A 24,595-nucleotide genomic window follows, 5' to 3' on the forward strand; every position below is an offset into this window, starting at 1 on the left:
CGAAGTAAGTCCTAACGACGCCTGGCATAACATAGTTGACCGACTTGAGTCAAGTCAAGGCACGTGAACTGACTGAAACTTCTTCTCAAATTTTACAAATTGATGCAATAGATCCTGCATTAATCATAGTTCACGTAGGCCAAAAGCTGTGATGCATGACTGCTGTCGGATATGTGATCTTCGTCGGTGACTTGAAAAATGTACTGATGATAAGGCTAGTTTCTTTATAAGTGAATGTACCGTTCACTATATCTACAAAAATTTCGCAGTTTAAATTATTACAACACTATGCTTTGCTACTATTTGACAACGTAAATTCACTGAAAAACATGTAATGGTAGAATAGAAAAGAATAGAATTTTATTACCATGGGATAGTGTCTCCTATCTGATATCACATCAGTATACTCTATAATATAATAAACTGATAAAATTCAAGACATAGCAAAAAAATTTATTGATACACGTTGCGTATGACACTTCGTGATGTATTTTCGATGTGACACATTTACCACTGGAACATTCGTATGAAGAGCATCGTTTTCTTGGTCTGATTTTTAATATATTATTGATAATTGCAATATCTCGGCAGCAAGTGTTCACAGTCATTTCTGCCAAGGTAGCCTGGTACGAGTGTTGGTGCTGGTGGTTGATGTAGGGACCGACTGAAGCTTGCGTTTCGACAGAACTTTTTTCCACCAGGCCTGTGATAATTTGGTGGTTCTATTCGTATCAGCGTCGTCAAACTCCACTCGGATAATACCAAATCGATTTCTGAAAAATTGGTGGTGGAAAACCGTTATATGGTTTTTTTACATAAAATCGGAGAATCGATTGTACGGAAAGTTAACCAAGCCGCGAGCTTACTCACGTATAACCATCAGACCATTCAAAATTATCGAGAATGCTCCAAACAGCGTATCCTTCGACGTTGCATCCATCTCGCTTAACAGCAATCAACATCTCTTTCAAATATTCGTAATAGTAGCTGATTCGTTCGTAATCTTCTAAGTTGTCGGTGTCAGAGTAGCCATTTTCCATAATCCACGTCGATGGATTACCGTACTCATCCCGAATCTTGCGAAGCAGATAACCGAATCCCTCAGGATATACCTATAATGGAAACGTTCCTGATTAGTACTTCATACAGTACTGTTGGAGCAAGTATGCTATTAATAACGTACGTAAAACCAAGATGAAGACGCCACGGGCCAGCTCGAATCAACAACACTTATCAAACCACTGTCGGAGTTGTAAATTCCAAGTTCTTCGTCAGGGTCATTATATACAAATCTGGACGTGTAATGATTTAAACCAAAATAATCACTCGTACCACTATAAAAGAACAAGAAAAGGTGATGCGTTCTATGATCAGAATTTTCTAAGTATCGGACGTACTTCCGTACATGCAGTGCCAAGTTCTCACTTGATAATGGCTTTCCATTCGTCCGAAAATTCTGGAAGACGTGACCTGGGGTATCCCTGAGATTCACTAACCAATGCTACTCTGGTCTTCATAATTTCTGGATAATCCCCAAAATAGATAGGGTGTGCCATCCACCCGCAGTTGAACTGAAACCCGGTTTCGGCCGCGTCCGCATAGCTGGAGTTGTATGGCAAATGTCCCGAAAGAGGAAGTACAATACCAATCACGCCGCCTTGGCTGTCTCGAAACTCTTCCTCGTACATGCGATAAGTTTTGGCGTGGGCTTTCAAAACGTTGTGTCCGCAAAGGTACTTCCCGATACCTGTTATCACTTTTCCTAAAAAATAAGTCATGGTTCAAACATGAGAATCAGTTAGCTAAATGAAAAACTCATCTGCTTATTTTTCGTTGTATCAATAGCTCTTGAAATTCTAGTAAAACTCAAAAAGGACTCTCCCATACCCGGGGCAAGTCTCGTGCTTTCATAGCCATCCCCACAGAAAGAATCAGGTTCATTTATGGTTACCCATCTTTTCACACTGCCTCCAAGTGCTTCGAACAGAACCCTGGCGTAAGCTACGAACCAGTCGACTATCAGTTCGTTTGTCCATCCCCCCATCTCCTCTATAACTTGCGGATGATCCCAGTGATATATCGTGACAACAGGTTCAATACCGTTAGCTACTAACTCCGCGGTCAAGTTTTTGTAGTATTGCAAGCCATCTTCACTGATTACGTTGGCGAACCCGGTTGGAAGGACGCGCGACCAACTGACGGAGAATCGATAGAAGTCGAACTGAAAAGTTTAGTATATCAAGATGCCCGTTACACGATGCGTGATGTTTTAATAACCGAAACGAACAGTGAGCACATTTTTTTCGATATTATCAACGTACTCCAGTGGATTTGATAAGTTCCACATCCTCCTTGTACTTGTAGTAAGAATTGCAGGCAACATCTCCATTACGTCCTTCAGATATAATTTCAGGATAGTGATGCGTATAGTAATCCCAAACGTTTTCTCCCTTGTCTGCAGGAAAATAAATGTTAAATTGGGGTATGATTCGGACAATTGAAGTGAAGCATAAGTGATAATTACCGCTGACATTCCAGGCTCCTTCGATTTGATACGCCGCGCTGGCAGCTCCTAGACTGAAGCCACTCGGGAAAGTTAGCTTGACGACATCACAGCAGCATACCCTATAAGAGGATTTCATTAGGAGCAAGTTTATAAAATACTTACATCTAGTCTTGGTATTATTTTAATCGAACGAATCTGAGCACGTTGTTTGGCAATGGCTTTTATATTTACAAATAATTCGTATACCTAGATTTAGATGCAATTACACTCGTCAATCAGATATTTTGGTGTTGCTACTCGAGTTTTTCTTTAAATTTATTTCACATAAGTCCACCAAATACTTACGTACTGATAATCGCACAGATAATCGTCGCTATCGAGCAACGTTTCATTGTGTCACTGTGACAAGGTACCTGCACATTCACTATAGGACGTTAACGGTTTACTTTCGACGAAAAACTTTTGGCTTTATATAGCACCTATCACCAATTGTACCAATAAGTTGGTATCGGAATATTATAACATCTTGACAACAGATTAATTCTTCCATCCCAATGACTGGTTTATCATCGAATCTTAATATATTACGTCATCATTGGCAAAGCCACGGTAGACCCGGTTGTCGGCTGCAATATACACAGCAGTATTTTATGTAATATGATAAGTAGAGCATTACAATCTATCTCAACCTTCAATTAATTCAAATGCAAGAACCAATGTTAAAACTTTATGATCTTACGTGCAATCTTGTAGCTTTTGTAGATATCATCTCAGAACACTATACTTACGAAATTTAATGAACCTACTGGCTGAGCCAGTACATGATCAGTGACTAGTGTGGGTGAAAATTTGAATAACTCCATACACAGTGGCACCTTGTGGCCGTGGTGGGCCAGCTTGAATGGAAGGTCATACCGTGACAGACACAGACCAAAAAATATCAACATCCAATTCGGATTCTAACTACAAATTCAGATTCGTGAGCAGCGATCCAACCAATTCAAGTGCAAATTTTCATCATAATCGATATGTTTTTTTTTTAGCACATTGAATTCGCAAAAATTAAATTTTGCAAATGTGACTTTAGATTCATCATCAGCGACTTCGACGGCCTTAGAATATCAATTTCTATTCGGCTCCGTTCACCCATTCTCAAGACATCATTATTTTTATTTCATTTTTTGGAAATTTGTTATTTGAATAATTCACCCTTTGATATTAGAATGAAGACCTTATCATACCCGGTGCAATTTGTGTGCTTTCGTAGGCTCAGATTTTTCAAAACTTTCAAAACTCAGATTTTTTGGATCTGATCTTCTGGGATGAGAATGATTGTCCTTGTACTTTTTTGAAAAATTGGCAATTTGAAAAATCTATCAGTTGGTCCTCCAGTGTTCCTAAATACAATCCAATGAAGCTGTTTGAATGACCCATACATATTATCAATGTATAAACCCTGAAATTTCCGACACTGGTAAGCTATAATCGCAGTCAAATCAGACTATTCAAATCTTTATTACGTAAAAGTTTCTGCAGCTGTAGATAGAATGCGACATTAACGTATCGTCTAGATTTTCAAACGGAACTCAGCGATACAACATAGTATGCGTATATTTTTTAGCCTGACGAGATTTCTCTATTCGGCAAAGGATTTATTTCCATAGTATTGCTGGTAAGGTACAAAATTCAAACTCGTATTAGCCTAGAGAATTCATTTGTTGGCCCGACGCACGAATTGCCACATTATATACTTCATATATGCATATTTTGAACTACGGTTAGGTTAATACATAACGTATCAAATGCAAGCGAATACTTATGGCGTGAATAATGATTGGAAATGCCCATTTTCACGCGCAAGGATCCAGAAAAGATTGCTACAGTCTTTATGCAATAGGTGAAACCAAATTTGAAGTTGTTTATTTTTTTTATTTCATAAACTTTTCCTCGTCATGATTTGCAAAACTGACGAACTGGAAAACTTTTGAACACTGAACAATGATTCAGATGCCTAGAAGAATAACTAAATAAGTTTAAGAACTTCAGCAGTTACATTTGCACGCTTAATAAATATGTCGTTTCATTGCGTTACTCTTTCAAAATATTGGTAATTACAAATGCTTATAAATAAGTATGAACATTTACTTCTGCCAAGGTAGCAGGTATCGAGTCGTGGTGCTTGTCGGGACAGCCTGGAGCTTTCGCTTAGAAAGGACCTTAGCCCACCAAGCCTGAGACAATTTGGCAGTTCTGTTCGTATCGGTATCATCGAACTCTACGTAGGTGATTCCAAATCGTTCGCTGAAAAAAAAAAAAAAAAACGAACGATAATCATGAATCGCACAACTTTAATAAGACGAAGAGAGGGCCGCCGTTGACTTCATGTATAAGTATATAAAACAGCGCGTTTACTCACGTATAGCCGGCGTGCCACTCAAAGTTGTCCAAGATACTCCAAACCGCGTAACCCTGCACATTGCACCCGTCTCGCTTGATAGCTATCAGCATTTCTCTCAAGTATTCGTAGTAATAACTAATCCTGTCGTAATCATCTAAAATACCGGAATCAGAGAAACCGTTTTCCGTTACCCACACAGGCGGATTGTTGTATTCGTCTCTGATTTTGCGAAGCAGAGTACCAAATCCTGACGGATTCACCTGCAGTGAAAACTTGTGATAACTATTTGAAAGTGATATTCGATTGAGGAATGATGCATGAGAATCTTGAGTTTTGCTCACGTAGAACCAATCCGAAGCCGTGGCAGCCCAAGTCGGATCAACAGTGAATATTAGGCCCTTGTCAGAGTTGTAAATTCCATCCTCCTCATCGGGATCATCGTAGACGAGCTGGGATGTGTAATGATTCACACCAAAGTAATCGTTAGTCCCACTGCGAAGAGGAGAAGATTATGTTACAATGATCTTGAACTGTTTAGGCATTTACGCAAGGATATATTTTTGGAAACTGACTTGATAATAGCTATCCATTCGTCTGAGAATTCCGGAAGACGTGACCTCGGGTAACCTTGATATTCACTGACCAAGGCCACTCTCGTCTTCATTATTTCCGGATAATCGCCAAAGTAGATAGGATGCGCCATCCACCCACAGGAAAACTGGAACGCAGTTTCCGCGGCGTCCAAATAACTGGAGTTGTATGGCAAGAACGAAATAAGAGGAAGTACAATGCCAACCTCCCCGTTCTGAGTATCTCGAAACTTCTCGTCGTACAAGCGATAAGTTTTCGCATGAGCCTTCAGAACGTTGTGCCCACAAAGGTAAGTACCGACACCTGTTAATAATTTGCCTGTAATTTGAAAAAACGTTATTGGGAATGGCTATTTGTCGGTGTAAAACAGACTTTTGTCATATATGTGTCGTTTTTCAGCTATCCGAACTGAACCAAGGATTTTTCTATACCAGGTGCTTTTCGGACGCCTTCATAACCGTCGACACAGAAGGAATCAGGCTCGTTGATTGTTATCCATCTCTTCACACTGTCTCCCAGTGCTTCAAATATAACCTCAGCGTAATCGACGAACCAGTCGACTATTAGTTCATTGGTCCATCCTCCCATGTCCTCTATCACTTGCGGGTGATCCCAGTGATATATCGTCACGACTGGCTCGATACCGTTCTCAACCAATTCTGCGGTCAAATTTTTGTAGTACTGCAGCCCATCTTCACTGATTACGTTTGTGAAGCCTGTTGGAAGTACGCGTGACCAGCTGACGGAGAATCGATAAAAGTCAAACTAAAAGAATAGTAAGATGAGAATATTCATTCAATTTCATCTTTTTTTTAATGATCAACGGCCGTTCTTTTCTCACAAGAACGTACTCCAAGGGATTTGATGAGCTGCACATCCTCCTTGTATTTGTAGTAAGAATTACATGCAACGTCTCCGTTCCGTCCGTCTGTTATCAATTCTGGACGATTGTGCGTGAAATAATCCCAAACGTTTTCCCCTTTGTCTGCAAAAATTGTTAGCATTAATCAAGATATGGTCAGATAATACTTCAAAACCTAATTACACGTAACACGACTAGTTACCGCTGACATTCCAGGCTCCTTCGACCTGGTAAGAGGCGCTGGCCGTTCCTAAGCTGAATCCACTTGGAAACGTGAGTTTCACGACATCGCAGCAAAATGTTCTGTGGGAATTGGACAGCGGAAAAAAAAATTACCGAATATGGAAGTTGCACATTAAAATATCCATTTCGTGGATACTCACATTTGTATAATCGCGAAGATAATCGCCACGATCAAGTAACGCTCCATTGTGTAATGGAGCGTTTTTGTAGGTTTGTCTAACTTAATGAATTACTTACTGGCTTCGCAAGCGACATTGTTCTCTTTAAATAGTATCGATGCGTCTCTTAGTTCATATCACAGGCGATCGGTATCACTATAATAACGTATATATTTTGTGAAAAGAGATCGATATTTGAGGTAAGATTTGGTTTTGTGATATCTCTGATTCGTCAGCTGGAGAGTTACAAGCCTGATAAGTATATTTTTCATGATTATTTCATTACTGTTATTCCCTTAGGATGAAATATTATAATATTATAAAATTAATTATTATTCCCTTAGGATTTGAAGCGTTGTATTTATTTCATAAGCGCAATCCAATACGATCGTTAGTTTTTTTATTTAATCACGTCTTCAAATTTTTTTCCGCGGGATTCTTAATTAAAGATGTAAGGCAGTATTTAGTGAATCATCCAGTATTTTTTCTTGCGCTGCGAAACCATATTCATTGATGATTCGTCGTCGTGTTGACGGAGGGCGACGGAATTGGCAGCTGCAGTTGTCTCATACGCATCACGTTTTGCAGCCAGGTGAACGAAAGCTTCGGGGTTCTCTCGCGCCCTGGACTGGTCATATTAACGTTAATAAGCCCGAAGGTGTGCCTGGAAGAGAGACGACCCTCAATGACATTATATCCACATAGGCCCACTATTTCGGTGGTGTACTGAACTTCAAATCTAATTTTCACTCACTGGTAACCACTACTCCATTCAAAATTGTCCAATAAACTCCAGAACGTGTATCTCTGAACGTTACAACCGTCACGTTTTACGGCTTGTAAGAGCTCCTTTAAGTACAAGTAGTGATACTTTATTCGTTGGTAATCCTGCACTTTATTATTGTCCGAAAATCCATTTTCCGTAATGTATACAGGTGGATTGTTATACTCGCTTTTAATTTTTCGCAGCAACGAGCTGAAGCCCTCTGGAATAATCTGAAATTTGAAAATTAACATTCTATAATGACTGTTACTCAATGTTATAAAATTTCCGGAAATGTTTTTGAATGCATATGACGATTGAATATATTTTTAACAATGTTTTGGACATAAATTCCATACATCTTATGACACATACATTTAATCATGTATACGACATGCATATCCGTATCATATGATCCGCATTTATCAATTACGTGAATCACGCAATTTGCAGAATAGAATACATGTGTTCATGAATTTTCCACACATATACTTTTCTATGCGGACATTTTCGAATAGCAAATTGTTTGATATCAAATGGTTGATAGAGCAGTGAGTCATTACATGAATCCATTTCAACGATCCAGCCTCCCATCTCGGATCACTTCTTACTAATAGGCCCGAATCGTGAAGCACAAACGAACCATTTTGTTTTGTAGTTGTTGGAAACCCCACAAGGAATGACGTGTAGTGATTGAGACCAAAGAAATCCGCTGTGCCCCTGAAACCAATGACCCAAAATTATTAATAGTTTAAAAATAAACGGTGAAGTACGTGAAAAACGTAGACTTTCGTCTAGGCTTTTTTTTTGACTCATCTGTCTTCGCTCACTTTATGTATCGTATCCATTCGGGGGAAAATTGTGGAAGTCGAGATTCCGACAAGCCTTCATCCCTGCTCAATTGGGCCACCCTACTCTTCATTACCTGATGATAATCGCCAACGAATATAGGGTGAGATATCCAGCCGCATCTGAATTGGTAAGCTAATTCCAAGGGTAACGTTTCACCTTCAGTCTCAGGCAAGTATCCATCGCAATGGGAGACAATGCCAAGCTTTCCGTTTTGGATAGAGCGATACTTCTCATCGTACAAACGATACGCCTTTGCGTGAGCCTTCAACATGTTATGCCCGCACGTATACGTTCCGGCAGTGCCCAAATCTCTGCCTAAAGTTAGAAGAAGCGCCCGTACAAATTTTCCAGGAAATGTTTTTACATTTTACGTACCTGGCGCGATAATGCCGCTGCCGTATCCCTGGAAACAGAGGATTTGCGGCTCGTTGATGGTCAGAAAAGTCTTGACCTTTGGTCCCAGTTCTCTGTAGAGTACTTCCGCGTACTCCGCGAACCACGTCGCCATCGACTCGTTCATCCAACCTCCCATATCCTCCAGAACTTGGGGATGGTCCCAATGGTACATGGTCACGATAGGTTCTATGCCGTTGGCTACTAGCTCATCAATCAAATTTTGATAGTACTGAATACCTTCTTGGTTGATCGAGTCTGCTGATCCATTGGGGAGTACGCGAGCCCAACTTATCGAGAGTCGGTAATAGTCGAGCTGTGAAATTGACATGATTGGAGATAATTTGCCGCAATTGTTTTCAACGTTCTAGTGACTTACTCCCAGCCTCTTGACCATTTTCACATCGTCCTTGTATTTGTGATAGGAGTTGGAGGCTGTGTCGCCGTTACTCTGATCCTTGATCTTCCATGGCCTGTTGTGCACAAAATTGTCCCAGACGCTCTCACCCTTGTCTGGTAAAAACGAAAATCACGTTATATGCGAAAAAATTGACCAATTTGCAACGTTAATGAAATTTGAAGTAGGTACTGCTGATATTCCAAGCTCCTTCGATTTGGTAGGCTGCTCCGCCGACGCCGATTTTCAATCCAGTCGGAAATTTTAAATACACATCTTCGTCATCTTGCGTTGACAATCTGTAATAACCGAATTATCCTTCGTTCGCCATATGATATCCTGATGAAATGAATACACAACGATTGCTCACCTGTGCGTTAGGACCAGGAAGACAAATATGATACTCTTTTTCATGTTGAACAGCTCGCCAACTCTTTCGGAATGCGCCTTTCACTAATCACAAGCCTTCCGATAGGTGAGTTGTTTCATTAGAACGAATGAATCGTCACGTGATTGAATGAATCGTCACGTGATTGTGTGCGACATCACGAGCGAACCAATAAATGACGACCAGTACCTTGATAATATGATGCAACCACAGCATCCCACTTACTTAACTTGTATCAACGAAAATTCACTGATACCCAGCTGTTTGGTATACTACTGGAAGAATCAGTGCTTATGCTCTGACGGTTCAGTAACTTTTCACTGATATTTCGCTGATTTCCAGGGTATATGCACTGGTTTCTCCAGTGGTATACTTATAGCTGGGAATCAGTGAATTTTCGCTGATTCTAGAGAGCATCCCATTCTCAAGCAGATCTTGAGAGGGGTAAAGTTGTCAAGTTAGCTAAGCTTCTAGCCTATTTTCAGCTGTCCACTCCCTCGTTAGTTACTCAATAAGCGAATGAAGGACTTTTCCATCTCAGGACTACCTGCAAAAGTTGATGCTGGAGTTCGGTGAATTGTTTGATGCCGTTAGGATACGAGGGAACCACAAGTGGCCAACAAAATCTTGTTCCATAACTAATTCAATAAATTCTTTTGCCAACCACTTCACAGGTATTTGAGAGTGGCGCGAATATTGATTGACTGATTTTTTATTTCAATGCAGCGATACAGGTTGAGTTTCATAATGAACTTCAGATCATTGAATTTTAGAGCTGTGATGATTGATGTGATGATCGCCGAGTGCTTCTAGCAAGGCCTGTAGTGATTCATTGACATGAAATGCTTTGCCCCTTCGAGGTCACGAATTTAAACATGACAGGAATAGGATTTCTCCGAATAATAGAAAAAGGGTGATTTTGGAGATGTGTAATATTGCGATTCGTAACAACACTGTGAGAGCCTTAGATCGGACACATATAATCTAAGCAACTTATATTACAATTTAGTTTCCAAGAAACGTAGTAAGTCATACCTTTTTCCTCTCTTCTTTCCTTGCTCTTGTAATTTAGTCTTGTTTTTTAGTGTTCAGAACTGTTCATTTTTATTTTATTTTTTTATTTTCTAGCAATAAAATACAACTTTGAGGAGATCCCCCGCCAAAGAATCGAACCCGCAGCCAATAATTTCTGCTTATATATGCTTATATAACTTATCTATTGACCTTCGACACCAAAAGAACTTTGGCCGTTAAATCTGATACCCTGCTCACTGTCGTGAATATTCCATATCTGAAATACTTTATCAGAAGACGATGATGTTACGCATAAACTTATAATGGAATTAAATTGATGACTTTGGTGAAGTTTGAGGCTAGCTTGCCTTGACGACGTGACATCGAATCAGTTTGCTCAAATACCTGTATACCAGTACGTGAAATCGCGCAACCTTTTACTTATTGGTTTATCTTCTCAATAGCATTATTAGTATGTTTGGGGTTCAATGGCAAAGCTGCTTTTATTTAGTCGCTCAACTACAACTTATAAAACTTGCATTAGTTTCAACCGAGTGTCTACGATTGACGGGAAAAAAGATGGTTTAGAGCGATATCATTTTCTGAACGATCGTTCCATTCTACAAAGCAACGAATATATAGGCTGAAAAATAGATAGAGTCGTTACGGGACGAAAAAAGAACAGTTTCTTTGTATTCCTCGAGTTGAAACAGAGCCGAATACCGAAGATTTAGACCTTGTTCTCTCTTATTTTAACGGAGGGGAAAAGCGGGATCTGAAAATTGCTTTCTTGCAGACGGAGTGGTGTATATGTATGTATATGAGGCATTCCACCTCAAACCGACCTACGCCTGACCCTGACCATCAGGGATTTCATTTATATTTAAGTATGGTGCAAAGTGTACGAAAAAATCATCTTGCACCGAGTTTTCAATTTTTTAGACGATGGGTATGATTTTTACTCCTCGCAAAAACACAAAAACCCAATTTTTTAATGAACAGGTTTAATCGATTGGGTTTAAATTTTTCTTACAAATGTTTTGGTAAAAAACGAAAATTTTAAGACCAAGATGGAAGTGGACAAGATATTCGTTTAGAATCTACGGGCGAAACAAATAACTCGGAAGTGAGAAAAATCAAAATAAATATAAATTCTATTAACTATTTGAGAAAAATTCATTCGTTTTCTCTCACTTTTGAATTACTTATTACGCCTGTAGCTTCTAAATCAATAGCTTGCCCACTTTGATCCTTATCTAAAATTTTTTGTATTTTCACAAAAACTTGAAGACAAAAATTTGAAGCCAATCGATTTTGGCCATCGTTTCGATAATTGGGTTTTCGTGTTTTTGGAAGCAGTAGAATTATACTTGTCGTCCAAGAAATCTAAAACTCGGTCAAATATGATTTTTTAAAGACTACACTATACATAAAAAAAAAAAAAAAAAAAGACTGAATAAATAAATCGCCGATGATGAAACGAAGTTCAGAAGTAGGTCGGTTTGGGTGGAATGCCTCGTATAGTATCAACCTACGTTCCCTCGTTTCTAATTTATGAAAACTCCAGCGTGTAGCGACGCGTAAGGATTTATGATTTTATATTAAAAAACAAACAGTACGGAACATTAGGGATTACCAAGAGTATAATATGAGCCAGTGTGTTCTTACCTAGAGATACCGAACGTGGGAGGAATGAAAACAATTTTATAAAGGCGGAGGAAATTATCATCCCTATCGTCCTTATTCTCGATGTAATTGGATAAACAGATTCGAAATTAATTCCAATAAGCTCTGAGACAAAGAAATGGGAGATTCACGATTTCCTCTCACTTTCGAATATCATAAGCATATTACTTCATAACTCCTTGTACAAACAGCCATGAATATATTATGACGGTCTGGGTTGAGGTATTAGTTTAAACCAATACGCAACACAATTTTGAGGTGAAATCTAACACCGACACCTAAAATAAAAACCTAAATTTTGGAATAACACTGAATTACTATCGAGTTGCGGCCAAGTTCGAAACAGAGCTGACTTTCTGGACTAAAATTTAGAACGTAAATTTTTTTTTAAAGTACGCCGTTCAAGAATTGCGTTACATTATTTACGCAAAATTCTTCCGTTGGCGGTAATTGAAATACTGTCTCGTTCGGTGAGGATGAAATATGCTCTGATAATCATCTACTAGGATTTTGGAATTGGTTATTGTTTTCTACAGTTTTAGACTATTCTGGTATATTATGAGTTCCGCTTTATCCTCGATTTGAATAGACGCTATTGCTGTAAAATTAAATTCTTTGAAATGTATTCCCCGTTCAATCGCTTCAAGCTTGTAAAATTTCACCCTTTTACCGAGCTCTGCCTTTTTCTTTAGTTGTTTGGAGATTTTTCTCCTTGGCATCTGTAGTGTGGTTTCATGGGAAATGTGCAAGAGAAAGTTTTGGACGGATAATTCACCACAGCCAAATAAGGCGCCGGCGGATACACTAAAATGGGTATGGAGACAGTTTAATAGAGTTGCCAATTTTGTTACTGACGTTAACGTTGTAATCTACCGAAACGATTCCTTTTTTTTTTTTATTTTTTTAATTTTCTTGCAACACTCTCGTCGGCGAAAATATACACATGCCTGCAGCTGTTCAACATCGCGGAGCGTAGATATGGCATCGTTTTGTTCGTCGTATTCTTTACGATATTTCCGGAGAACCATGGCGATTCTTTTTATTCATCCCCTTTTTTTTCCCGTAACTCCCTCCATTTTTTGTTCTGAGACCCTACCAAATGTTTGTAGAAAAGAAGCCGTTACCGGATGGTGGAGGAAAAACCCGAACCCGGGTTCGATGTGCGAGAAGAAAAACTGCAGAACCGCCAAGCGGTGGATCTGAAGTTTTTTGGCTTCGTTCCCAGATGGAAAAAGAAACTGTCCGATCCGATGTACGCGATTCACGCTCACGTATTAATCATGCACCGCTGGGGGAGCAATGCCAGTCCCCGTGCATATGGGACCCGCGTTTAACGTCGGCTTACCTTTATAAATGACTGCTCTCCGGACCACATTAAAGTACCTCGGATGTACACCCTGGAATTTCTGATCAAAGAACCTTCCCGTATTTTACCCCGATGCCGGGCTTCGTTATACCCAACACTTTCACACTTTATCGAATAACACAACATTCGGCCTACGGTTTTAGCCACGTCATTTTTAAATTCCATTTACGTGTCCAGCAAGGACTACCAACATTTCGTGTGGTTCAGCCATTTGACCACATGCGAAGGTTACGAATCAGAAAAGCCACCTGACACTGAGAACCAAGCATTGAATGAATAATGCACCGTTCGACTTCCGCACAGTCTGTACGGTATTTTACCGTCACTACTCGTCAGATGAGAGTTCAACTTACAGTGTTGTTTTTAGAGAGAAAACTTTGGCCGAGGCGGTTTGCTTGTTCCGAAAACCAATAACGAACCGACTTTTGTTGGTATCGCCTTTTACCCCCTGTTCAAACAGGTATATATATATTTACAGTGCAGCCTGGGGTTGCGGTTCATTCCGTAGGTAGGTCGCTAACTTTAGACTTGAGCTGGTTCTCAATATTACGTTTACGAGGAATCGACGAAACTCGAACAACATTAAATCAAACACAATTATCGGCAACTAAATCTCCTTCCATGTAGGCGAGTATTCGGTGACTACGTATATCTATTGCTGAAAGTATTTCAAGCTCCGCAGAAACTTTATACATTGCCTTTTGCCGTCATGGATCAAAATTCATCTCCCATACTCCCAGTCCAACCAGCATTTATCACCTAGTGCAACGTTGAGCTTTCAAAGGAAAAACTTCCGCGGCATGAAATTTTTCGTAGAATTGGGAGTCTCTCTTTCATTTCTCGCTCCGTTTTACGTCCAACCGAATCGATGGGTATAGTATCGTTTGGAATTTGGAGAAATTCATAATTTCTATTGAATTTCAGAGGACAACTGAATGTATAAGGCAAAAGGGAAGAGATTTGGGAAAATCGGAATCGCTCTGTGAATCAGAAATTTTTCAAATCCTATTTGCTGGTACGGTAGTAAAAAAATCACGCCAATATCTGATCTGAGAATCTGATCCGTGAATCTAAAACAGGCTTTGGTGTATCATTAAGCCACGAGAAAACCGGCCCGATGATTGAAGGAAAGAACATTTTTAAAAAGACCCGGTCCTCGGGAGATTCCAATAATAACAAATTGGTACAAGGAGTGATTGCCGAGTCTGATTTCCGGAGACTTTCTTCAGCCACTACAGCAAACTGACGAGGGTGGTGACGGCGTGCGAAAGTGAGCGATGAAAAATCGACGCGTTGAAAAATGGTGATTGCGTCCTGACGTGAGGTGCTAGGTGCTAATACAGTAACAATTTCAGTAAAATATAAACGAGTTCGTTTCGTATCGTGTGTCGCAGAAGTTTGCTCGTATTTGCTGAATACATCACGGCGACACAACCGAGTGACATTTTCGAAGCAGAGCGTCATACCGACCTGGTACTTACTTTCACTGATTTCCATATGAAAATACGCGACGAGGTTTACAAACAACTGTTTGACGCTTCCAACTTTTCCGAGATCCGCAGTGCAGCGTTTCCTCGGTGAAAAATGAAGTGAAAGAGCGCTTTTCGGACGCAAAACGATTCTGCGTCTTTCCACCTTTAGCGTAAAGTCCTGCTCGAGCCATTCTGAAAACTTGTATCACTCCCCTTAGGATCGAGATAGATTATTTTCTTTTCAACCCACTTTACAACCCCCGCGTAAAGAAACTACTTGCAGTGCAGTAAACGGGCACGTCCTGAGAAATCGATGGCAATATTTGTGTATCAAGCAATTAATTCTCCCCAGCTCCAGCGGTTGATCGTCATATTGAAACAACTTATCGCGGTCAACGAGGCGGGCTCCTTGATAAACAAAACGGTGATGAAACGGTAATGCGCACTATTCGTGTCCGCACATCTACGCACGACGGCCGAATTCTCGTTTCTGATATAAAGCAGCCTGGATCTCGCACGTGGATCTGGACGGCCACTAATTTGATTGACCGGCAGATCAGCACGTTTCGGCATATAATGCGTCCCGAGTCCACATCGTGCACTGGGTACCCTGTACAACGTTCCTCCATGAGGTGTCGTGCCAACCTCAGTATGCAAATTGCGACTATTAGTGTTGAACGGAATTTAAATCAGTCGTTTAATTCAAACCCATGCCAACCCTTTCTAGTCATCCTGGCCCCAAGTGGCTTGCTGATCACTCACTGAAACGAAATGTTGTGAAAAACATTTACATGAACGTTCGCAGTTTTTTTTTTCACAAGTTACATCGTTTCTCGAGTACATTTAACACTTTGGGCTTACATTTGTTTATGTGTACCAACCGTGAACTTGACCCGAATCTGTCACCGGATGCCGCTTCAAGCTCAACGCTCTTACGACGCGTTGATTTGTAGGGAGGGTGACAATTTGAAGGATGTCGTCCCAGGTTCCGAAAATAGTCCCCTTTTCTTGTCGCACATGGCTGAGGTTGAGCACCTGGTTATTGTTTCCATCTTATCTCAATATCAAATAAATATCACTTGATAAACAGTATATTCATCGATAAATCGAATTTGCAGTTACACCAAGATTGAATTATTATCTCTTAAAATTACGTTACGCTCTTTGACTTAGTATTAATTATGTACCGGGGCAATGACAATGGAAAAGAAAAAACCAATTGGGCGATAACAATATCGAATAAATGAATATAAACGAAGTGTATCCGTTAACACTTTTATGCCCCACGGTTCCTCGATAACACGCTGCGTTTTATCGAGCAGTATCAGATTACGTCGATCGAAAATTGGGTTGACCTTATTGCCGGTATTACGTTAATCAGCTTTTTCGTTTGTTTGCTTTTTTCTTCGAGATTTCGCGATCGTTGTACAAAATCTTAAGTGGGTACCAATTAATCTTGCTTATTTTGAGGTGGCATCATGTAATAAAATCTCAAGAACGGTATTCGAGATGGGAATAAACAAACAAACTTGATAACAGAGCCGGGTCATAAGTCTTGACGAGATTACTGAATAATCTAATCATATTTGGGTGGCACACGCGCCCAGCTGGTATAACCGATCAGCAATGCAAATTGTTTTAATGAAAATCGAAACCTTCTGTCAAAGCTATGGAACAGTCGGCATAATTGTTTTATAAGGAATATGCTAGGGATGACGCCGACGGATCGTTCATAAGGAAATTCGAACCTGCGGCTGATGGTGAAGCGTTTCGTACCGCATATTCGCTAACATTTGACTAACGTCAATGAGATGTCTGCGATGTTGGCTGCCGCATGCAGACATTGACGAAAATTTCATTTCACAGCTATAACCGTCCTCGTATCATTATATGACAGTGGGTATTATTCGCAGGCACAATCTGCCGGAACGGCTATTAAATTACGCCGACGTTAAGCGTGAGAATTTATAATTCAACCCGACATACATCGCAACGTTTAACATCGATAAATTTTCTCTGCTTTCGTCGTTTCGAAATTTAATACACACATACGGGTTTGGATCGACAATTGTTCAGATTTTTAAATTGTTATTGCTGATCCACCCGTGTGTGAAATAACTTTTTTCGTTACAGGTGCGCCGCTGAAAAAATCCTCCAATTCCATTGCAGATAATTTCAGGGGGGATTTCTGGTGATGGAAAGTGCGTGCAGGAATTGCTATTAATGGGATTTGACACCTCAATATCACACGACATGACTGCTCAGTTGATTCGCGTCAAGCACGATCATCTACTTCACTATTAAAACGCAATAATGAACTTTACGCTGAAGGTGGTAATCGAAATTACAGCTTGATATCGATATCTAAGTTTTTCCAATACAATTCGATGAAAATGTCAATCGGTGCCCGAGTACTTTCACTTGCACAATTCAAAATGCAGGTTGCACTCTCCTCGTTGTACTCGTCAAGAGAAATAAACCACTCGGTGACCACATGTTCTGCAAATATGTTCTGCGAGAGACGGTCCGACGACGAAGAAAGAAAAAGGTAGCGAGATCGAGAGAGAGACAGAGAGACAGACGAGAGGGCGAAAAAAAAGAAGAGGAAAAGAAACAAAGAAGAAGATATTAGGTGTGGTTTTTCCTTTGAGTTTGCGGCACATGGCGACACGCGCGGCACATACGAAGACGGTCTTTGGCGAGGTACGAGGACCGGGATGGCCGGCATGATGGTGGTCGAGGAGAACTGGGGAGGATCGTTTTAATCTCAGAGCGGAACAGCAACTGGCGCGTTATTGCCTCGCCTATATTGAGTGTTCATTCTATCGTGACCAAGTCGGCCATCCTAGACAGACCTAGCGGAGGGTAAAGAGAAGAAGAAGGAGAAGGAGAAGAAGAGGAAAAAGAAGAAACGGGACTGGAGGGTCAATGGTGGCAAAGGTAAGGCACGCAGTAAGAGGCGAAAGGACGAGGGAAGGCAGGATCAGCCCTCCCCTGAGTGGGGTCACCTTTGTTCATTCGAGTCTATAGTTCAAACGATCATATTTTCTGGTCATCCGATCAGGATCTTCCGCTACCTCGTCAAACGTTCAGGGACTGCCTGCAGCAGCTCCCTCCCGGCCTTTGCTTCGTTGGATTTTATGCCGTTCCCGTCATCGAGCCGAGGGTATATAAGATATATTCGTCTCACGGGAATTCGAATTAAATTGGATTTGCCGTTTTATCTCCTACCAATCTTGACTACCGCCGATATTTTCAGATACGAGAAACCAACCTTCCGCGCACGTTTGCACGAATCTGGCAACTTCTCGGCCAGTCACTTTTCCCAAATTAACGGAGGATCGTATGGCGGTGAATTTTGATCAACGGGATGAATTTCCCGATGACCGGAGTGCGGCTCGTTCGATAAGAATGAAGAGAGGGTCGGTAAGGTCTCTCTGCGTGGTATTCGACACTTACGCGTCGAGCGTTCGTCGTATCCCGAAGCGGGGTTTCGCCTGAACCGGTTCTTTGCATAATTACAATTCAGTGCAGAGTCAACTGTGGCAGGGTGCTTCTGTGTACCGCGCGCATTACCGGAATATGTAAACCTTATTTACATCTAGTTCAGCCAAGTTTTGTCGTACCTGCTTCAGTCGGCGTCGACTCGCCTCTCCTTCGCCTATAATAATTCGTCGAGACTCAACTTTGGCTGTTTCGCCCGGATTACGCGACTTAAGCGAACTGCATGGGCCCGCCTTCGCGCCTCGAAGCGTCTGAACACACGCCTGTGTACGGGAGCTTGAATAATGAATTCCAAAAACGAACCATGCACCGCAATGCACTGCGTAGAATTAGAAATATCAGGAAATTTCGTCATCCCCAGGTCTGATTGCACTTGAGGGAGAAAACGACGCTGAGGTGGCGCTGGATTCTTCAGGTGGTACGAACTCTGCATTTTGTCGTATATCTTAATATCTTAATATATATAAATCTCGTGTCACGATGTTTGTCCTCAATGGACTCCTAAACCACTTAACCGATTATAATAAAATACGCACACCATGTGCAGTTCGATCCAACTTGAGAGATAGGATAGTTTAAATCTCAAATTATAGTCGCAATTATAATATATTGCTAATTATTTGTCTGTTATTATTTGACAGTCACAATTATCTGTTAACTCCGAATGATTCTAACAGATGTCGATACCTTTCGACTGGGTTGAGTAAGTAATCAATAGATGGCGCTGCTATGGTAAATCTACGAACGTGTCATATAAGCTACATTTTAACAGCATAACTAGCAACCCATCCCGGCTTCGCACGGGCATATAATAATATAATAAAAGAAAATACACAATGTTTACAGTGAGTTTCTAGAAAAATAACATTTATATTATTACTTAATATTATTATATGCCCGTGCGAAGCCGGGATGGGCTGCTAGTATATATATATAGATACATACGACAATAATCAAAATCCGGTCAGTTTCGTAATTTGTTTATTTGATTACGAAACTGACCGGATTTCGACTAAGCATGGTTCAATCTATCTCCCTGGTCACGCATGCATCGCAAAACGTATATATGTATATGATACATACATGTATACGATATGTACATATACAGAATCGGGTCGCGTTGCATGCGGAGGATGGTTACGATCACGTTGGTAACACCGCCAGCATCGTTATAACCGGACTGTACCAAGTGTGAGGTAATTACCCGACCGTCTGGAGACTGCGATAATGCACAATGCAAATCTCATTACACAAACGGACCATTTCTGAAGTGACCCGTCGCCTTGGGACCGCCGGCTTTGACGGAGGGAAACGTTGCTGAATGTCATCATGGAGTTGCCGGCGACGAGAGACACCGCCTTGCGCAATGTCCGCCTCGCTGTTCAACTGCACGACGTTAATTAATCTTACTTCGGCGAACTACGAACACTCAACACCTCGCAAATTGTGACTCATTCTCCTTCTCCCTCTACGCCCTCACAGTTTGTGCAATTCTACTGTTGATCGTCACTCCGGCATTGGGAAGTATGATTCGTGACGATTCGACCACGCGATCGGAACACTCACGTAATTCATTTATTTATTTGTTGTTTATCGTTCCTTAATCACGAGGACGTAGATTTTAATTTAATATTCGTGCAGTTGGCCGTTGGCGCCACATGTACTCGAAAGACGTATGCGATGTAGGTTGGTACGGATTGTTTGAATTTCACCGGGTATCACGTCACCTAATGGATTTTGCAAATATCAACAAGCTTAGCTCCGGCTTGTTCAGCAATTTTTCATTTTATCACGGGCGCATATCGGGTCCCTCGAGTCTCGCTCGGTGAAATCTGAATGACAAAAACGCCGATGGCACGAACTGGCACAAAGTGCACAACGCTTCGTGATTTATTTCGAACAATTATTTTGTCTAGATTCAATATCAGTTTGCTGCTGTTTTCTATTCACTTCTTCCCTTCTTTCGTTGTCACCAAAATCACTGCGTGCGCTTTAAACTTTGGGAATTTCGAGGGGCACTGTTTTAATCTAATTCCATCGCGCTCTGTGTTCTCAAAAAGTAAACAAATTCTATAAAATTTCAAGCAAATATTTGCCCTGCCAGAAGAAAGTCGAAATTATGAGGTGACGACGAGGATGAGGGGATGAGGGGATGAGAGGTCGTGTCGGGCATAAATATTTGTATAGTTGTAACGTTTGGCGTGGTCGCGATCGCGAGGGTGCCAGAACTCGGGGTGACGATGTCGAGTCGGGGATGGTTTCTGGGGAAAAGGAAGTTTGGGGCGCGACACGAACGATATTTTGTGTTTACATGACGCAGCCAGCCTACGTGGTTAGACTCGGCGCTGCATCTGGTTGAAAGGAAAGAAAAGAGACGATGAAGAGCGAAGACGAGAGCGCGAAAAATAGGGAAATACATACATGCCTCACCGCTTCGCGTGTAAAAAGAAAAGAGAAAAAGAAAATGGAAAAATCTAACGCACGTCTCGCCGCATACGCTGTCAGAATTCTAAAACTTATCCGTGAATTGTCAACAGTTTACAAACCACCAATCTGAAAGAGCCTTCGTCTAATTAAATTTCCACCATAATCTCGTATGAATCAAGTGAAGACTTACCGCAAAGCCCGGAAACACGACCAGGTAATGATCGTGGGGAAAGTTTATACCGGCAAAGTATTTTCTCGGAAATCGCGTGCGGAAAATTATACGCAAACTCCGTCTCCCGTGCGGAGTCATGTTTTTCGAGGTGTAGGGAAAAAATCGATTCTAAAACTGTCCGCGAACTATTGCAGCAGCTCAAACCCCAGGCCTGGGCTTCTGTTTGCGTTGGCAAATTATACAGATCGCACGTCTCGTAACAATAACAGGTATCGATGTTTTTCACCTCGCGCATGAAATTATTTTTCAAATTGCAGTTGTTCCTCGCTCCCCGCTCAAAGAGTGAGGTGATCTGGAATTCAGCAGAATTGCCGAACCGTTTTTGCACTCCCCTGCTGGAGTTTCCGGAAAGTGTCAGACGATCACGTGACTCGTAAAACCTAAATGTGGAAAACGCCGTTCTCCATTGATCCTCGGGGTAAACACTTGGTTCATGCATCATTGAGTGCCAAAAACGTCGAGCTCCGTCCGACGAGCAGAAGTTTCATGTGTTATATGTTATGCTGCACTGACATGGGAATCAAGGATGCCGTATGTTACTCTCGGCAACGTGGTTAGTATTTCTCCAGCCCCGTTCATTTTTCCCCGCAGAAGCAGCTGCGTGCTGCGCGCTGCAGTTTGAGCTGGAAAAATATCGTGGAACGAAAGCATAATTATGGGTAAAAAATATTACACGGTTTTCGCATATCTTCAGGGTGCTTTGCAACCTCCGATGAAAAATCGCTGCCTGACAATTAGCACAGCGTTCGTCTGATTGAAACAAACTTTCCTTACTGCGTCGGCCTTTGCAGCTCGCACAAGAGTCTCTGATTGAGTGTAAGACATGTCTTCGGGATCCTCGACAATCGTTGTTGCTACTGTTGCATAATTGCTGGTTTAAATTTCAAAAGTCCGAGAGGTAAGAAAAGAATAAAAAGAATTGTAACGGAAAGATTTTATCATGAGAGAATATTGACAGAGGTGAGAACGATTTCCTGCTGATATTTGCCAATGCAAGAAATTATTTCAGAAAGCTCTTAAGAGACTTGTTAACGTTAAAAAACGTTTTCAAATTTGCGATGGGTAATTTCAACCAGAGAAATCCGATTTGCGGGGATCACAGGCAGTCTGCGTCGTTGTAAAATAACGTTAACGCGATTTCTCGCGTGCCTAATTGTTTCGTTAACCAGCCAATGGGAATTCAGCAATTACGTTCGCCGAGGCAGGAGATGTTGGTCGGTTTCTCGGACGGGTCATAAAAGACCGCCGGCACATGCCGACGGAATCCTGAACGGAGTTACGGTGCCATAATATGTCTACTTCTGTATTTGAGATAACGGCGTTACACTTTCCCTCTGTATATAATCTGTAGTTTACTCTTTCCTACACCTAGGTAAGCGATTCGGATGCGACGCGTGTACCAGAGTAATAATATCGGTCGTAAAATGAGAACGCATATGAAACCTCAAACGCGCGTGTATTAGACGTCTCGTCTCGACCAATTCCCTGCCGTCATAATCACTATCAGCTGCGCCCTGCGTGCGGTTACTTACGATTAGTTACGTTACGGGGAACGCAGCCGGTATACGATGTGTCGAAATTGATTTCTACTTGAGCTAAAACGGCGATGTTGCAATGTTACAATTACTCGATTCGATATTATCAATTAAAAATTATCACGAAGATGCCGCAATGTCACACGACTGCTCGATAGATTTACCTTTCGACTCGATCAGTTGATGAATGATTATGTACAAATCGAGGGCAATTCGCGATTCTGAATTCAATGAAAAAGGGAGAATTAGTACCTTGCATTCCTTGAAGACCGTCGAATCGATTGACTGGCCTTTTTCGAAACAAAATTTACCTCCCTCGTGGTCCTTCAAGATTCTGGAGTTGTATGTATGTAGGTATAGCTGCGGTGACCGTCGAACCGGTATTGCGCAAATTACTTTCCGAGTGGTTTCCTGGAGGTCGCCGTTGCTCAAGTTTTTCCTCCCCTTTTCTTCTCAGCTCTCCAGTCGTATACGTTTTCTCAAAATCTTCCCTGCGTAACAGCTATTTATTGTTGTCAACCACTACCATTGATAAATCAAAGAGCAATCTTCAACCGTTTTCACCCTGGATCGATGTACCTAGGCGAAAAAAACTTGACCGACGGGAAATCTTGAGCGAGTAAAAGTTACGCGGAGACGAAAACTGTCACTTGATAATTACTTTCCCCACTAATTTCGATAGCTTAAAAACCTACCGCCGTAAATTGACTGCAAGCATTTCGTTTCCTGATTTAAAATTTGTTTTTTGAACCAACCCTAAAACCTCAATCGCGCAGGGACAATATTCGAATGAATACACGGCTGGTGAAACACACGTTGATTCATCCGTGATCGTGTTCGATTCGAAAGTAATCGCGACGATGTGATCGCATCATGCAGATAGATGCGAATTGCGGGGGAGGGTCAGGGTTTGGTTAATGGTCGTTTTGAGGGGACCCATTATAGCCGGGGCACTTTGCTGCTCGATTTCATATCGCGCTGCAAGTTTATGACTTCCTGTTTCCACGGAAAAGGGATAGATAGAGCTGTTGTACGCGTCGCCTGCGGACGGCATACAGAAACACGTAGAAACACGTAGAAACACGCGTATAATATCCGAGGAAATTGACCACCGCGCACCGCCACACTTGCGGGAGCTATTGATATATTTTTACGAGTGGCCCAGGCTGATAAGTCGAAGCGTTATGTGCGCTTTATTGGCACAATAAAATTGTGCCTATAAATTTTCAGGGTAATTTCGACCCTGGGTGTATAACGTAGCTGCCCAACTTCGTAAAGGAGAATACAACGCGGAGGTCGATATATGAGGATTATACGGATCAAGGTATGCGAAAATACACGTCAAGTTACTCCAGGGTTTACTTCCCCGTTCTCACTTTTATTTCGTTTTTCCTTTCATTCTTACAGTTTTCTTTTTTTTTCGAAAGCTAAGTGTGTATTTAACCTTGGACGGATTTACGCGCGCCACGTGCCTCGAATCGTGACAAGGGATCACTTGAGCCTTAAAATACTCGTCTTAAGCCAGCAGTGAAGCTTTTAAGAAAATGAGTCAACTCAAAATCCCTGCTCCTCGATCATTCTGCGGAAATGAAAGACTTCGAATCCGGTTGATAAGAAAGCAACTAAAATAAAAAAGAAACAGTATTTTGTATCAAACGGTGAGAGGTATTCCTCGCTGGTCCGGTGCGTGGTTGGAGAACAATTACTATTGAAATTAAATCGGAGAGAGAAAATGAGCAAGCGGAAAGAAGACTCTGTTCGTTTACGAGAAAAACATACATCTGTAGGTACCAATTTCTCGTATTACA

At 41.3% G+C, this 24,595-nt stretch overlaps 3 protein-coding genes across 4 annotated transcripts; all 3 read right to left on the reverse strand.

Annotated features, from left to right (window-relative positions):
• Positions 1–432: 432 nt before the first annotated feature.
• On the reverse strand, positions 433–2,932 carry LOC124306695 (myrosinase 1-like). Its single transcript, XM_046767596.1, has 8 exons — positions 2,852–2,932; positions 2,525–2,625; positions 2,322–2,455; positions 1,888–2,221; positions 1,426–1,762; positions 1,184–1,334; positions 871–1,112; positions 433–773 (listed from the first exon to the last, which is right to left on the reverse strand). Exons 1-8 carry the CDS (start codon positions 2,896–2,898, stop codon positions 605–607), a joined length of 1,515 nt encoding a protein of 504 aa, XP_046623552.1. The 5' UTR covers positions 2,899–2,932; the 3' UTR covers positions 433–604.
• A 1,546-nt stretch (positions 2,933–4,478) lies between these two features.
• LOC124306699 (myrosinase 1-like) lies at positions 4,479–6,872 on the reverse strand. Its single transcript, XM_046767602.1, has 8 exons — positions 6,741–6,872; positions 6,560–6,660; positions 6,347–6,480; positions 5,927–6,260; positions 5,477–5,813; positions 5,246–5,396; positions 4,923–5,164; positions 4,479–4,807 (listed from the first exon to the last, which is right to left on the reverse strand). Exons 1-8 carry the CDS (start codon positions 6,785–6,787, stop codon positions 4,648–4,650), a joined length of 1,506 nt encoding a protein of 501 aa, XP_046623558.1. The 5' UTR covers positions 6,788–6,872; the 3' UTR covers positions 4,479–4,647.
• Positions 6,873–7,088: 216 nt separating this feature from the next.
• LOC124306697 (myrosinase 1-like) lies at positions 7,089–10,158 on the reverse strand. 2 transcript variants are annotated; one of them, XM_046767598.1, is made up of 8 exons: positions 9,534–10,158; positions 9,356–9,462; positions 9,146–9,279; positions 8,749–9,082; positions 8,352–8,688; positions 8,085–8,241; positions 7,513–7,754; positions 7,089–7,422 (listed from the first exon to the last, which is right to left on the reverse strand). In XM_046767598.1, the coding sequence occupies exons 1-8, from the start codon at positions 9,575–9,577 to the stop codon at positions 7,266–7,268; spliced, it is 1,512 nt and encodes a 503-aa protein (XP_046623554.1). In that variant the 5' UTR covers positions 9,578–10,158; the 3' UTR covers positions 7,089–7,265. The 2 variants fall into 2 exon arrangements, with proteins under 2 accessions (XP_046623554.1, XP_046623556.1); XM_046767600.1 differs by lacking the exon at positions 9,356–9,462 and having other exon boundaries at positions 7,093–7,422; positions 9,534–10,153.
• Positions 10,159–24,595: the final 14,437 nt, after the last annotated feature.

This window comes from Neodiprion virginianus, chromosome 6, assembly GCF_021901495.1.
Source record: "Neodiprion virginianus isolate iyNeoVirg1 chromosome 6, iyNeoVirg1.1, whole genome shotgun sequence".
NCBI classification, from domain to species: Eukaryota; Metazoa; Arthropoda; class Insecta; order Hymenoptera; family Diprionidae; genus Neodiprion; species Neodiprion virginianus.

Excerpts from the sequence above, each read along its gene's own strand:
- LOC124306695 (XM_046767596.1), bottom strand. The coding sequence starts at position 2,898 with ATGAAACGTTGCTCGATAGCGACGATTATCTGTGCGATTATCAGTAC. Across the intron at positions 1,763-1,887 it reads AAGCACGAGACTTGCCCCGG|GAAAAGTGATAACAGGTATC; the intron begins GTATGGGAGAGT and ends CTTATTTTTTAG. Across the intron at positions 1,335-1,425 it reads GAATGGAAAGCCATTATCAA|TGGTACGAGTGATTATTTTG; the intron begins GTGAGAACTTGG and ends GTTCTTTTATAG.
- LOC124306699 (XM_046767602.1), bottom strand. The coding sequence starts at position 6,787 with ATGGAGCGTTACTTGATCGTGGCGATTATCTTCGCGATTATACAAAT. Across the intron at positions 6,261-6,346 it reads AGCTCATCAAATCCCTTGGA|TTTGACTTTTATCGATTCTC; the intron begins GTACGTTCTTGT and ends CTATTCTTTTAG. Across the intron at positions 4,808-4,922 it reads GAGTGGCACGCCGGCTATAC|CGAACGATTTGGAATCACCT; the intron begins GTGAGTAAACGC and ends TTTTTTTTTCAG.
- LOC124306697 (XM_046767598.1), bottom strand. The coding sequence starts at position 9,577 with ATGAAAAAGAGTATCATATTTGTCTTCCTGGTCCTAACGCACAG. Across the intron at positions 9,463-9,533 it reads TTCCTGGTCCTAACGCACAG|ATTGTCAACGCAAGATGACG; the intron begins GTGAGCAATCGT and ends CGGTTATTACAG. Across the intron at positions 9,083-9,145 it reads AAATGGTCAAGAGGCTGGGA|CTCGACTATTACCGACTCTC; the intron begins GTAAGTCACTAG and ends TCAATTTCACAG.